At 46.0% G+C, this 11,610-nt stretch overlaps 1 protein-coding gene across 5 annotated transcripts in view; it reads right to left on the bottom strand.

Moving 5' to 3' along the window:
* Positions 1-3,460: 3,460 nt before the first annotated feature.
* LTBP3 (latent transforming growth factor beta binding protein 3) overlaps positions 3,461-11,610 on the bottom strand; it is a 55,193-nt gene continuing 47,043 nt past the window's right edge. For 3 of the 5 annotated variants that reach the window (XM_058160291.1, XM_058160293.1, XM_058160292.1), the window contains 6 exons: positions 10,934-11,062; positions 8,943-9,080; positions 7,789-7,950; positions 6,592-6,669; positions 5,614-5,745; positions 3,461-4,054 (listed from right to left, as the gene is read on the bottom strand). In XM_058160291.1, coding sequence (XP_058016274.1) covers positions 3,909-4,054; positions 5,614-5,745; positions 6,592-6,669; positions 7,789-7,950; positions 8,943-9,080; positions 10,934-11,062 — 785 coding nt within the window. In that variant the 3' untranslated portion in view covers positions 3,461-3,908. Of the gene's footprint in view, positions 4,055-5,613; positions 5,746-6,591; positions 6,670-7,788; positions 7,951-8,942; positions 9,081-9,708; positions 9,918-10,933; positions 11,063-11,610 lie in introns of those variants that run through there. The other 2 variants (XM_058160295.1, XM_058160294.1) reach the window with 2 other exon arrangements.

Raw genomic sequence — 11,610 nt, 5'->3', positions numbered from 1 at the left:
TTTTGCAGCCTCTAGTAGCCTGGAAATGCAACATGTAATCTTGTTCTACTTCCCTTATTTTATTTTATTTTTTAATCTGAGTTTTGCACCCAGTCTGCCTGCAGAAATCCAAGCAAATATCTCCACTGGGCTAACCGTATGCTACTGCTAACCTTACTGCAGCGGCAGCAACTTTTGCCACGATTTTGAAGTAAAAATGCAAAAAATTCGAATGCACTTATTTTGATTCCCAGGGATTGTGATTTTTTAAAAAAATATGAGCCCTGAAGTGTTATCTCCAGGCATTAGAGCTCCTCTTCAATTTTTATCTCTAGGTTTGCATCAGAGGCCACAGTCAGGAACTCCCACTGAATCTTGGGAACTAGTACTTTTTTTTTTAACACCCTATGCACTCTGGGACTTGTAGTCAATAGGAATAGAAACCTGAAGCTCAGTTTCCAAAGAGTGGCTGGAGGAACTATTTTCTGCACTGTGCCTTTTTCACTTCTACGTTTCTAGTGCAATGCTTTTTAAAATAAATCAAGATTTCCCCCCCCAGAAACATACGTTTCCTTCCCTCTTCTTAATTCTAATCCCAAATTTAATTCAAGTTCTTAAAAGGAAGATGCAATCGAGATAGGAGGGAAGAGGGAAAACGTTGGCTAACTCGTGCGGGTTTCCCAAAGGAAATTCTACTTTTTGACCGAAAGATTTTAAAGCAAAATCCCAGATTTAACAGGCTCTGCCTTCTAACAATCATATCCCTTGTATGCTTGTATTTCTAATAATTCATATCTCTGATTTATGCTGGATCTAGTGATGGGTTTCAAAAAAATTTGCTTACCAGTTCTGTGGGTGTGGCTTGGTGGGCATGGCATGGCTTGGTGGGCGTGGCAGGGGAAGGATACTGTAAAATCCCCATTCCCTCCCCACTCCAGGGGAAGGATACTGCAAAATCCCCATTTCCTCCTGATCAGCTGGGACTCGGGAGGCAGAGAATAGATGGGGGTGGAGCCAGTCAGAGGTGGTATTTACCGGTTCTCCGAACTACTCAAAATTTCCACTACCGGTTCTCCAGAACTGGTCAGAACCTGCTGAAACCCACCTCTGGCTGGACCCATGATTATGTCAAGCTTGGTTTTCCTGTGGAATGTAGTGCTTTAACAACTGTAGTGACTTGCTTAAAAACCGTGATACAAAGTTTGTAAAAGGGGCAAAACTCGCTTTACAATGGCCTTCACCTAGCAATGAAAATTTGGAGCTGTGGTTGTTCTTTTCTTTGTGGACAGAAGAAATAGCTTCGATTATATAAAAGTTGTATTTATGTGATATACCGAGTGATATACCGCCATGATTCTAGTTGCAGTCACCATCCTCTTTTAACGACCCCATAATCTCTTGTGGGGTGGAGTCTGGCCAACTGAATGGTGCTGAGTGTTTACTGGCCGGATGCCTTTCCTGTCGCCAATGCGGAGTTTTCCCCCCAGCAGATATATTCTCCTCGTGCCCAGAGAGAGAAATAACTGCCTCTACCTAGGATTGAACTGACAGCCTCCTGATTGGGAGGCAAGCGATCCACCTCTAGGCCACCGCACCACTCACGATTCTAGTTGTAGTATTTTGTGCAAATTCATAAAATCATCTGAGCAAACCATGACAATGTGTGATAGGAACCCACAAGCTAAATTGTCCACAAAGGACCGTGACACTTAAAAATATCAGCATCCCCGTAGAATCACAGAGACGTGGTCGTGACGGTTAAAACAAATAAAATATTTGGGTAGAGATAAACATGATTTTTGCCTGAGTATGTTCAAATGACCCATGTTCAGTGTTGAAATGCTACCGGTTAGCACCGGTTCGGGGGAACCGGTAGTGATAAAAACTACCGGTTTGGGTGAATCAGTACCAGTTTGTCTGGACCGGTATTCCCGACGATCAGCTGTGCCGCGTGATTTAAAATCCTGGGATTTAAAAAGCAGGATTCGCTAGAAATCCTGCTTTCTAGTGAAGGGTTTCCTGCATACTGATGTCTTTGTATACCTGCATTTCCTTTCTCATGAAGAACATACTTACTGCTGTAAAAGTACATCCTTCCTGCATTAACCTACATTAAGATCTAAAAACCTCTATAAAATGCCACTCTGTTTCCCACGAGAAATTGTCAGGTATCTCAACTAGCAGAAGCAATCTACACACCTTTGAAGTGCTAATAGGGGACCAAGTGGCTATCTAGAAAGACAAAAAGAAAGAAAAGATAACACTACAGAGGAATGCAAATTTAGAGTTAGATTATATCACTGACCTTTACTATGGGATACACAAACCAGATTCCAGGATATGCAGATGCCAGTTGATGGTTTATGACATCCCTAAAGATACTTCAAAGACCTCCTTTTGGGTATAAGAGGACATTGCTTTCTCTCATGACTTTTGTAGCTCCTTCCTTGCATGTATGTATCGTCTTATGCGTTTGGAACGACTAACCGTTTGAACCTGATCAGGATTAAATGCTATTTTACTCAAGCCTCTGTTTAAGTCTCTTGATTGGCAGTTATGAGCTTAGACATATTAATAAGTAGCTCCCATGTAACACCTCTCCTGTGCAGACTGCACTGGCTACCTGTTGCCTTTCAGGTGCATTTCAAGGTTCTGGTTACCACCTTCAAAGCGCTCCATGGCTTGGGGCCTGGGTACTTATGGGACCGCCTGCTGTTACCTCATGCCTCCCACCGTCCCGTACGCTCTCACAGAGAGGGACTTCTCAGGGTGCCGTCCGCCAAACAATGTCGGCTGGCGGCCCCCAGGGGAAGATCCTTCTCTGTGGGGGCTCCTACTCTCTGGAATGAACTTCCCCCCCCGGTTTACGCCAAATATCTGACCTTCGGACCTTTCGCCGCGAATTGAAAACATATTTTTTTATTCGCACGGGGCTAGCTTAAACTTTTTTAAACTGTTCAGTTTTTAAATTTTAAATTCTATTTATGTTTTAAATTGGGGTTTTTAGATTTTAAATATTTTAATTTCTCGGCCAATTGTGTAATAAGTTTCTTAATTTAGTTTTTAAATTGTACATTGTGTATGTTTTTTAGCCTGGCTGTACACCGCCCTGAGTCCTTCAGGAGAAGGGCGGTCTAGAAATTCAATAAATAATAATAATAATAATAATAATAAAATAAGTGAACCTTACACTAGTGAATCTAAATCATGCGACACAGCTGTTCACTCCCCCCCTCGCTGTAATACTTGCCTTCCCAAGCCGCATTTTTCCATGTGAAGCGTGCATTTGGCACGTACTGTGTATGTGCGTGCATGCAACATGCGTTTAGTACGCACTACACATCGGGGGCAAACCGGGGAAGATTTCACCAGGGCCCATGTTGCAATTAAAACTTTCCTTTATCCCGCTGCCGAGGGCAAATCAGACGCTGTTGAATCTGTATGGCCATTTCCATTTTTTTGTTTTTAATCAGCAGACTAATTTTGAGATTCCCGTCTTTTATTTTTCCTTCCACCAATGTCTCATTATGTACAAAAGGGATTTTTTTCCTATTATTATTATTTCTGAATCCTATAGAAACAAGTGCAAACCGTTTTTCGTTTTTCTTTAAGACAAAACAAAAACAAAACCCTAACAATCCAGCGGGTTAAAAGGAACAGGAAACGCGAATAGGTATAAAATTCTATAGCAAAATCAATGCCCCTCATAGTAGCTGGTACAATTTTTCTTTTTTTTTTTTAAAAAAAGGTCCATATAATAAAGTGAGAACTGCCTTGGTGAATTTAGACAAAGTCTCTCCCAGGCCAGGATCCAGTTTCCGACGGTGGACAGCGAGGAGAAGCTGACCACGGCCAGAGGGGTGTGTGTGCGTGGCATTCGTGGATGGCCACGTTCCCCCATCTTTCCATGCTGTGGTCGGTACGACACGCTATCGTTGAGGAACGCAGATCCCACGCGGCCACGACCGCGAGTAGCCGGATTTGCAGGTACAGAAGTAGGAACCGCTGGTGTTTACGCAGCGTTCGGTTTTACAAAGCCGTCCTCGTTGGTTTAGCTCCTGGCACTCGTCAATATCTATAAAAGAAGGAAGAGATGACGGAGTGGACAAGAAGGCTACCTCCATTTTTCTGCCTTGGGGGAGGAAAAAAAATATCCTGCTCACAGGTTAGTCCTCGACTTACGAACGTTCGTTTAGTGACCATTCATAGTTACGACGGCCCTGAAAAAGGGGACTTCGGTCCGGTTTTCACACTTACCACCATTGCAGCGTCCATGGTGGCGCAGTGGTTAGAGTGCAGTCCTGCAGGCTACTTCTGTTTGACTGCTGGCTGCCTGCAATTTGGCAGTTCGAATCTCACCAGGCTCAAGGTTGACTCCCCATCCTTCCTTCCTTCCTTCCTTCCTTCCCTCCCTCCCTCCTTCCTTCCCTCTCAGTGGTTAGAATGCAGGATTGCAGGCTAATTCTCCGACTGCCAGCAGTTTGATCCTGACCAGCTCAACTCAACTCAGTTTCCACAATTTTGGCCACTACTGTAGGTTACTTAACAGATTGAGTAGCTGCATTTGTGTAAGAAGCTAAACTAGCTTAGTTTTAACCTTGGTTCGTTCTTAGGCGTCTTAATGTGTTTGGAGAACCCAGCCTGGTTTAGGATGGGGTGGGGGTGTCTCCAAACTTGGTAACTTGTGGACTTCAAGTCTGGGAATTCCACAGCCAACGTAAAATTTGCCAAGTTTGGAGATTCCTGGTTTAGTGCAGGATTTTTCAGATGGCAACTTTAAAAGTTAAATAAAAAAAAAAAACACCTTTAAAAGAGTCTAGCTAGGGAATTCTGGGAGTTGAAGTCCACTAATGCCGCTATATTTATTTTTCACTGCCTTGAGAACAAATGGTTTTTCCTACCCATCAGCTCCGAGTTGACTTTGGGCGATTTCAAGAATCTAAACAACATCAGATCAGAATCAAACAGAGTGGATAGGAGACCACTCAGAAAGCCCAGCCTCAGTGACTAAATGGCTAATTTAAAACAAAATTCCAGGGGAGAAGGAATGGTGAACCATGCATTGCTATCACACAAATGATATACAGGCAGTGTTTGACTTCCAAGAGTTCCCTCAGTGACCGTTCAAAGTTACAAGGGCACTAATGATGATTTTTCACACTTACGACCGTTGGTCACGTGATCAAAATTCAGCCGCTTGGCATCTGGTTCATATTTATGACGGCTGCAGTGTCCCGGGGTCGCGTGATTCGCGCGATCCTCGACAGACAAAATCAATGGGGAAGCCAGATTCACTTAACAACCACATTACTCACGTAACAACTGCGGTGATTCACTTAACAACGTCAGCAAGACAGGTGGTAAACTGGAGCAAAATTCACTTGACAATTGTCTCATTTAGCAATGGCGGTTCTGGGCTCAATGGTGATTGCAAGTCGATGTATCCATGACTAAGGAGTCACAAAGGGTTGAGCCTGCTTTCTTGCTAACATCCTAAGATAGACTGCACTGAACCCAGAGGTTCCACCTAATTCTGAGAGCGTGAAATTAGCTACCCGCTGCCACAAGGGTTCCTCTGGCCGAGAATATCAGGTCAGCACAGGAGCAGGGAAGCCCTCCATCTACCCCTCTTACCCAGGCAGCGGGTGCGAGTGCTGTCCAGCTGGAAGCCTGTGGGACATTCGCACACAGAACCCTGCTGGGTGCGGACGCAGCGCCCGTTCAGGCAGCGGCATTCATCCGAATCCTCTTCTGAACTGTCGGCCTCTGTAGCCAAAACAAACAGATGTGATTAAAAAGGCCCAAACATCTGGAAAAGGGACCCTGCTGGCTAATTTCCTGCACACGCCCAGAAGATTCCTGAATCCAGAGCAGGACAAGCACACTTCCTGCCGTTCAGTTCGGCCAGCAAAAAAAAAAAAGAAAAAGATCAGGAGCGTCATCTAATAAACATTGGCAAACATAGAAAACAGTTACAGGTAGTCCTCGAGTTAGGACCACTCGCTTAGTAGAATAGAATAGAATAACCGAGTTGGAAGGGACCTTGGAGGTCTTCTAGTCCAACCCCCTGCTTAGGCAGGAAACTCTACACCACTTCAGACAAACGGTTATCCAACATCATCTTAAAAACTTCCAGTGTTGGAGCATTCACAACTCCTGCAGGAAAATGTTCCACTGATTAATTGTTCTCACTGTCAGGAAATTTCTCCTTAGTTCTAAGTTGCTTCTCTCCTTGATTAGTTTCCACCCATTGCTTCTTGTTCTACCCTCAGGTGCTTTGGAGAATAGCTTGACTCCCTCTTCTCTGGGGCAGCCCCTGAGATATTGGAACCCTGCTATCATATCTCCCCTAGTCCTAGTCTAGTTCTTTTCATTAGTCTAGTTCTTTTCATTAAACTAGACCTACCCAGTTCCTGCAACCGTTCTTCATATGTTTTAGCCTCCAGTCCCCTAATCCTCTTTGTTGCTCTTCTCTGCACTCTTTCTAGAGTCTCCACATCTTTTTTACCTCGTGGAGACCAAAACTGAATGCAGGATTCCAAGTGTGGCAGGGAGTTCCGCAGTCGATGACGTTAGCGATGCAGGTGAGCTCGGCTCCCCGCTTCGGCTCACCTTTATGCACCTCTCCAAACGGGGTGCTGAAGTCCCAGAAGGAATTGCTTTCGCTTGGAGCAGATTGGCAGCTGGAACCTGGGTGGGGGAAGAGAGAAATTGTCACCCTTCCTGTCCACAGAGGTGGCTCGTCCGGAAATGGGCAGAGGCCCCGAGCTGGCGGAGAAGCGGAACGGCTCTTTTGTGAGAGTGCCCACAAGATTTATTTATTTTTATCCCACCTTTTATTATTTCTTATAAATAATTCAGGGTGTTGAATATATTTATAACGCCGCCTTCCTCCTATTTTCCCCACAACAACAACAGCCCTGTGAGGTGGATTGGGATGAGACAGGGATTGGCTCAAAATCACCCAGCCGGCTTTCATGGCTAAGGCGGGACTAGAACTCACTGTCTCCTGGTTATTTGTCCAAAGTCACCCAGCTGGTTTTCATGCCTAAGGCGGGACTAGAACTCACTGTCTCCTGGTGATTGGCCCAAAGTCACCCAGCTTCCTTTCATGGCTAAGGCGGGACTAGAACTCACCGTCTCCTGGTGATTGGCCCAAAGTCACCCAGCTGCCTTTCATGGCTAAGGCGGGACTAGAACTCACCATCACCTTGTGATTGGCCCAAAGGCACCCAGCTGCCTTTCATGGCTAAGGCGGGACTAGAACTCACCGTCACCTTGTGATTGGCCCAAAGTCACCCAGCTGCCTTTCATGGCTAAGGTGGGACTAGAACTCACCGTCTCCTGGTGATTGGCCCAAAGTCACCCAGTTTCCTTTCATGGCTAAGGCAGGACTAGAACTCACCGTCTCCTGGTGATTGGCCCAAAGTCACCCAGCTGCCTTTCATGCCTAAGATAGAACTAGAACTCTTTGTCTCCTGGTTTCTAGCCTGGTGCCTTAATCACTAGAGCAAACTGGCTCAACAGTTCTCAAACACACCCTTCAAGGCCCAAAGAAGGATGCTGCGGTTTGAGCTTTCCTGCAAATGTTATCGTCCCTGGTTCCGAGTGTGTAAGAAAGGCAAGGGAACTCTGCATATGCTCTAAAGACCCTTCAACTCCCAAATTTAAATCCCGATTTCGGAAAAGATGTGGCTAGAATTTCAATCTTTCTAATCAGGCCATCTTTGGAGGACCGAACTTTGAAAAACAGAGCTGGTGCCAAAAGGAAGGCCGAGAGACGCCAGTCTTCCCAGAACGCTCCGTTACCTGGGCTGCGTGGCGGGCAGGCGTGGCACTGGTAACCCCACCCTTTGCCGTGGCGGCAGCAGCACTCCTCGTACGTCAACTGTTGGCCACCGAACGGTGATGAACACATCCCGTCTTCCCCCCGGAGTTGCCAGCAGACGTCCCGCCGATCGGTCACTTTGTCTGGAGTGAAGGAAGGGAGGGGAGAAGAGAAGAGAAATGAGGGAGTGGGGCTGGAAATTCAACAGGGAAAGACCTGGAGACCTCCTGGGCCAGCAGATGACTGTGGTTTTGGTCTGTAGGCAATCCAACTTTTGGAAAAAGAGAAAGAGAAAGAAGAGAAAAGAAGGAGGGGGGAGGGAGGGATGAAGGAAAATAGAATACAATAGAATACAATAGAGTAGAGTAGAGTAGAGTAGAGTAGAATAGAACAGAATTAGAATAGAATAGAATAGAATAAGAAAAAATTAGAATGGAATGGAATGGAATGGAATAGAATAGGATTCAGAAGAGAAGCGATGAGAAGAATAGAATAGAATAGAATAGAATAGAATAGAATAGAATAGAATAGAATAGAATAGAATAGAATAGAATAGAGCTGGAAGGGACCCTATAGGTCATCTAGTCCAACCCCTTGCTCAAGGACCCTTTACCATTTATGACAGAAGGAAGGTGGATGGATGGAAGGAAGGAGGGAAAGAAGGAAGATGGATGGAAGGAGGAGGAAAGAAGGAAGGAAAGAAGGAAGGTAGGGAGGAGGAAAGAAGGAAGGAAGGAGGATGGAAAGAAGGATGGATGGAAGGAAGGAAAGGAGGGAGGAGATGGGAATGAAAAGGAAGGAGGGAATTAAAGAAGAAAGGAAGGAAGGAGATGGGAATGAGAAGGAAGGAGGGAAAGAAGGAAGGTAATGAGGAGGGAAAGAAGGAAGGAAGGTGGCTGGAAAGAAGGAAGATGGATGGAAGGGAGGGAGGGAGGAGATGGGAATGAGAAGGAAGGAGGGAATTAAAGAAGGAAGGAAGGAAAGAAGGAACGAAGGAAGGAAGGAAGGTGACAGAAAAAAGGAAGGAAAAAATACTGAAATACTGAGTAGGGAATTCTGGGAGTTGAAGTCCGCCCATCTTAAAAGTGTCTTGAGGTGGAGAAACCTTCCCTTAAGAAACTTCGCAAGCGCTCACCAATTTTGCTGGTCGGAAGGCATTTCTTCTGGGCCGGATCGTAGGTGGTGGAGGCCGGGCAGGCGCAGTGGAAGCTGCCCCGAGTGTTCTCGCAGCGTCCATTCACACAGTTGGACTCATCCAAACACTCATCCACATCTAGGATGGGAAGAGAAGAGAAAGAAGAGAAAGAAGAGAAAGAAGAGAAAAGAAGGAAGGAAGGAAAATAGAATACAATAGAATAGAATAGGATTCAGAAGAGAAGTGATGAGAAGAATAGAATAGAGCTGGAAGGGACCCTATAGGTCATCTAGTCCAACCCCTTGCTCAAGGACCCTTTACCATTTATGACAGAAGGAAGGTGGATGGATGGAAGGAAGGAACGAAGGAAGGAGATGGGAATGAGAAGGAAGGAGGGAAAGAAGGAAGGTAGGGAGGAGGGAAAGAAGGAAGGAAGGAGGATGGAAAGAAGGATGGATGGAAGGAAGGAAAGGAGGGAGGAGATGGGAATGAAAAGGAAGGAGGGAATTAAAGAAGGAAGGAAGGAAGGAGATGGGAATGAGAAGGAAGGAGGGAAAGAAGGAAGGTAAGGAGGAGGGAAAGAAGGAAGGAAGGTGGCTGGAAAGAAGGAAGATGGATGGAAGGGAGGGAGGGAGGAGATGGGAATGAGAAGGAAGGAGGGAATTAAAGAAGGAAGGAAGGAAAGAAGGAAGGAAGGAAGGAAGGAAGGTGACAGAAAAAAGGAAGGAAAAAAATACTGAAATACTGAGTAGGGAATTCTGGGAGTTGAAGTCCGCCCATCTTAAAAGTGTCTTGAGGTGGAGAAACCTTCCCTTAAGAAACTTCGCAAGCGCTCACCAATTTTGCTGGTCGGAAGGCATTTCTTCTGGGCCGGATCGTAGGTGGTGGAGGCCGGGCAGGCGCAGTGGAAGCTGCCCCGAGTGTTCTCGCAGCGTCCATTCACACAGTTGGACTCGTCCAAACACTCATCCACATCTAGGATGGGAAGAGAAGACGGTAAGTAGGAACTCACAACCGGGAATCTCCAGATTGACAGAAGAGGAAGAAGCCTGGAATCCCGGCGGCTAATTCACAAGGCCTCAAATTAGAATTTCAGTGTCTTTCTCCATCAGAATTTCAGGTAATCCTCGACTTACAACCGTTCATTTAGCGACCATTGGGAGTTACTGCGGCACTGAAAAATGTGAATTATGACCCGTTTTCACACGTAACAACCACTGCAACTTTCTCAGGCGACAGAAGGCTCACATGCACGCCCCCAATCCAGGGGTGAAATGCTCCCGGTTCAGACCGGATCGTCCGATCTGGTAGTGATGGTGGCGGGTGGTTCGGAGAACCAGTAGCAAAAATCCCTGCCCCCACCCCCCCGATGCCCAGCTGAGCTGTGCAATCATCAGAGGGTTTTTTTTTTTACTTTTAAAAGCATTTTTTTCTTCGGCTGAAAAAATGCTTTTAAAAGTTAAAAAAAAAAAGCCTCTGATGATCCCACGGCTCAGCTGGGATCATCAGAGCCTTTTAAAAGGATTTTTTCTACAAGCTCTTCAGCCGAAGAGGTTGTAGAAAAAATGCTTTTAAAAGGCTCCTCCGGCGATCCCAGCTGAGTTGCCTGATCGTCAAAGGCTTTTTTTTTCTTTTAAAGGCAAAAAAAAAAAATTGCTTTTAAAAGAAAACAAAAGCCTTTGATGATCAGGCAGCTCAGCTGGAATTGTCAGAGCCTTTTAAAAGCATTTTTTCTACAACCTCTTCAGCCGAAGAAAAAATGCCTTTAAAAGTTTTTTTTAAAAAAGTTGGCCACGCCCACCCAGACACATTACCCCCACCCATCCACCAAGCCACGCCCACAGAACCGGTAGTAACAACTTTTACATTTCACCGCTGCCCCAATCCCCCCACTCCCGTTTTCTGAATGGCATCAGCTCAGGAGGCTTCATTCTTCCTCTGTTGTTACTCAGAGGTCAAAATTACTCCCCGTGCTGGGCTTCCCTTCCTACCGACACACTCCAAGAGGTTGGCGTCGTAGTAGAAGCCCTGCTTGCAGTAACACTCGTAGCCCGGTTGGGTGTTCACACATTTCCCTTCCTTGCAGATCTCTTCGCCAAACAGGGAGCACTCGTCGATGTCTGGAGAGGAGAGGGAACAAGAAAGAGGGAGAGATGGGAGGCAGGGGAGGAAGAAAAAGAAAGGAATGAAGAAGAGGTGATGGAGGAGGAGGAGCAGGAAGAGGAAGAAGAAAGAAGATGGAAGGCAGGGGAGGAAGAGAAAGAAAGGAATGAAGAAGAGGTGACGGAGGAGGAGAAGCAGGAGGAGGAAGAAGAAAGATGGAGAGATGGAAGGCAGGGAGGAAGAAAAGAAAGGAATGAAGAAGAGGTGACGAAGGAGGAGAAGCAGGAGGAGGAAGAAGAAAGATGGAGAGATGGGAGGCAGGGGAGGAAGAGAAAGAAAGGAACGAAGAAGAGGTGACGAAGGAGGAGAAGCAGGAGGAGGAAGAAGAAAGATGGAGAGATGGGAGGCAGGGGAGGAAGAGAAAGAAAGGAACGAAGAAGAGGTGACGAAGGAGGAGAAGCAGGAGGAGGAAGAAGAAAGATGGAGAGATGGAAGGCAGGGGAGGAAGAAAAAGAAAGGAATGAAGAAGAGGTGATGGAGGAGGAGCAGGAAGAGGAGGACAAAG

This window comes from Ahaetulla prasina, chromosome 17 (genome assembly GCF_028640845.1).
Source record: "Ahaetulla prasina isolate Xishuangbanna chromosome 17, ASM2864084v1, whole genome shotgun sequence".
Taxonomy (NCBI): domain Eukaryota; kingdom Metazoa; phylum Chordata; class Lepidosauria; order Squamata; family Colubridae; genus Ahaetulla; species Ahaetulla prasina.
This window is presented reverse-complemented; position numbering and strand designations above follow the sequence as displayed.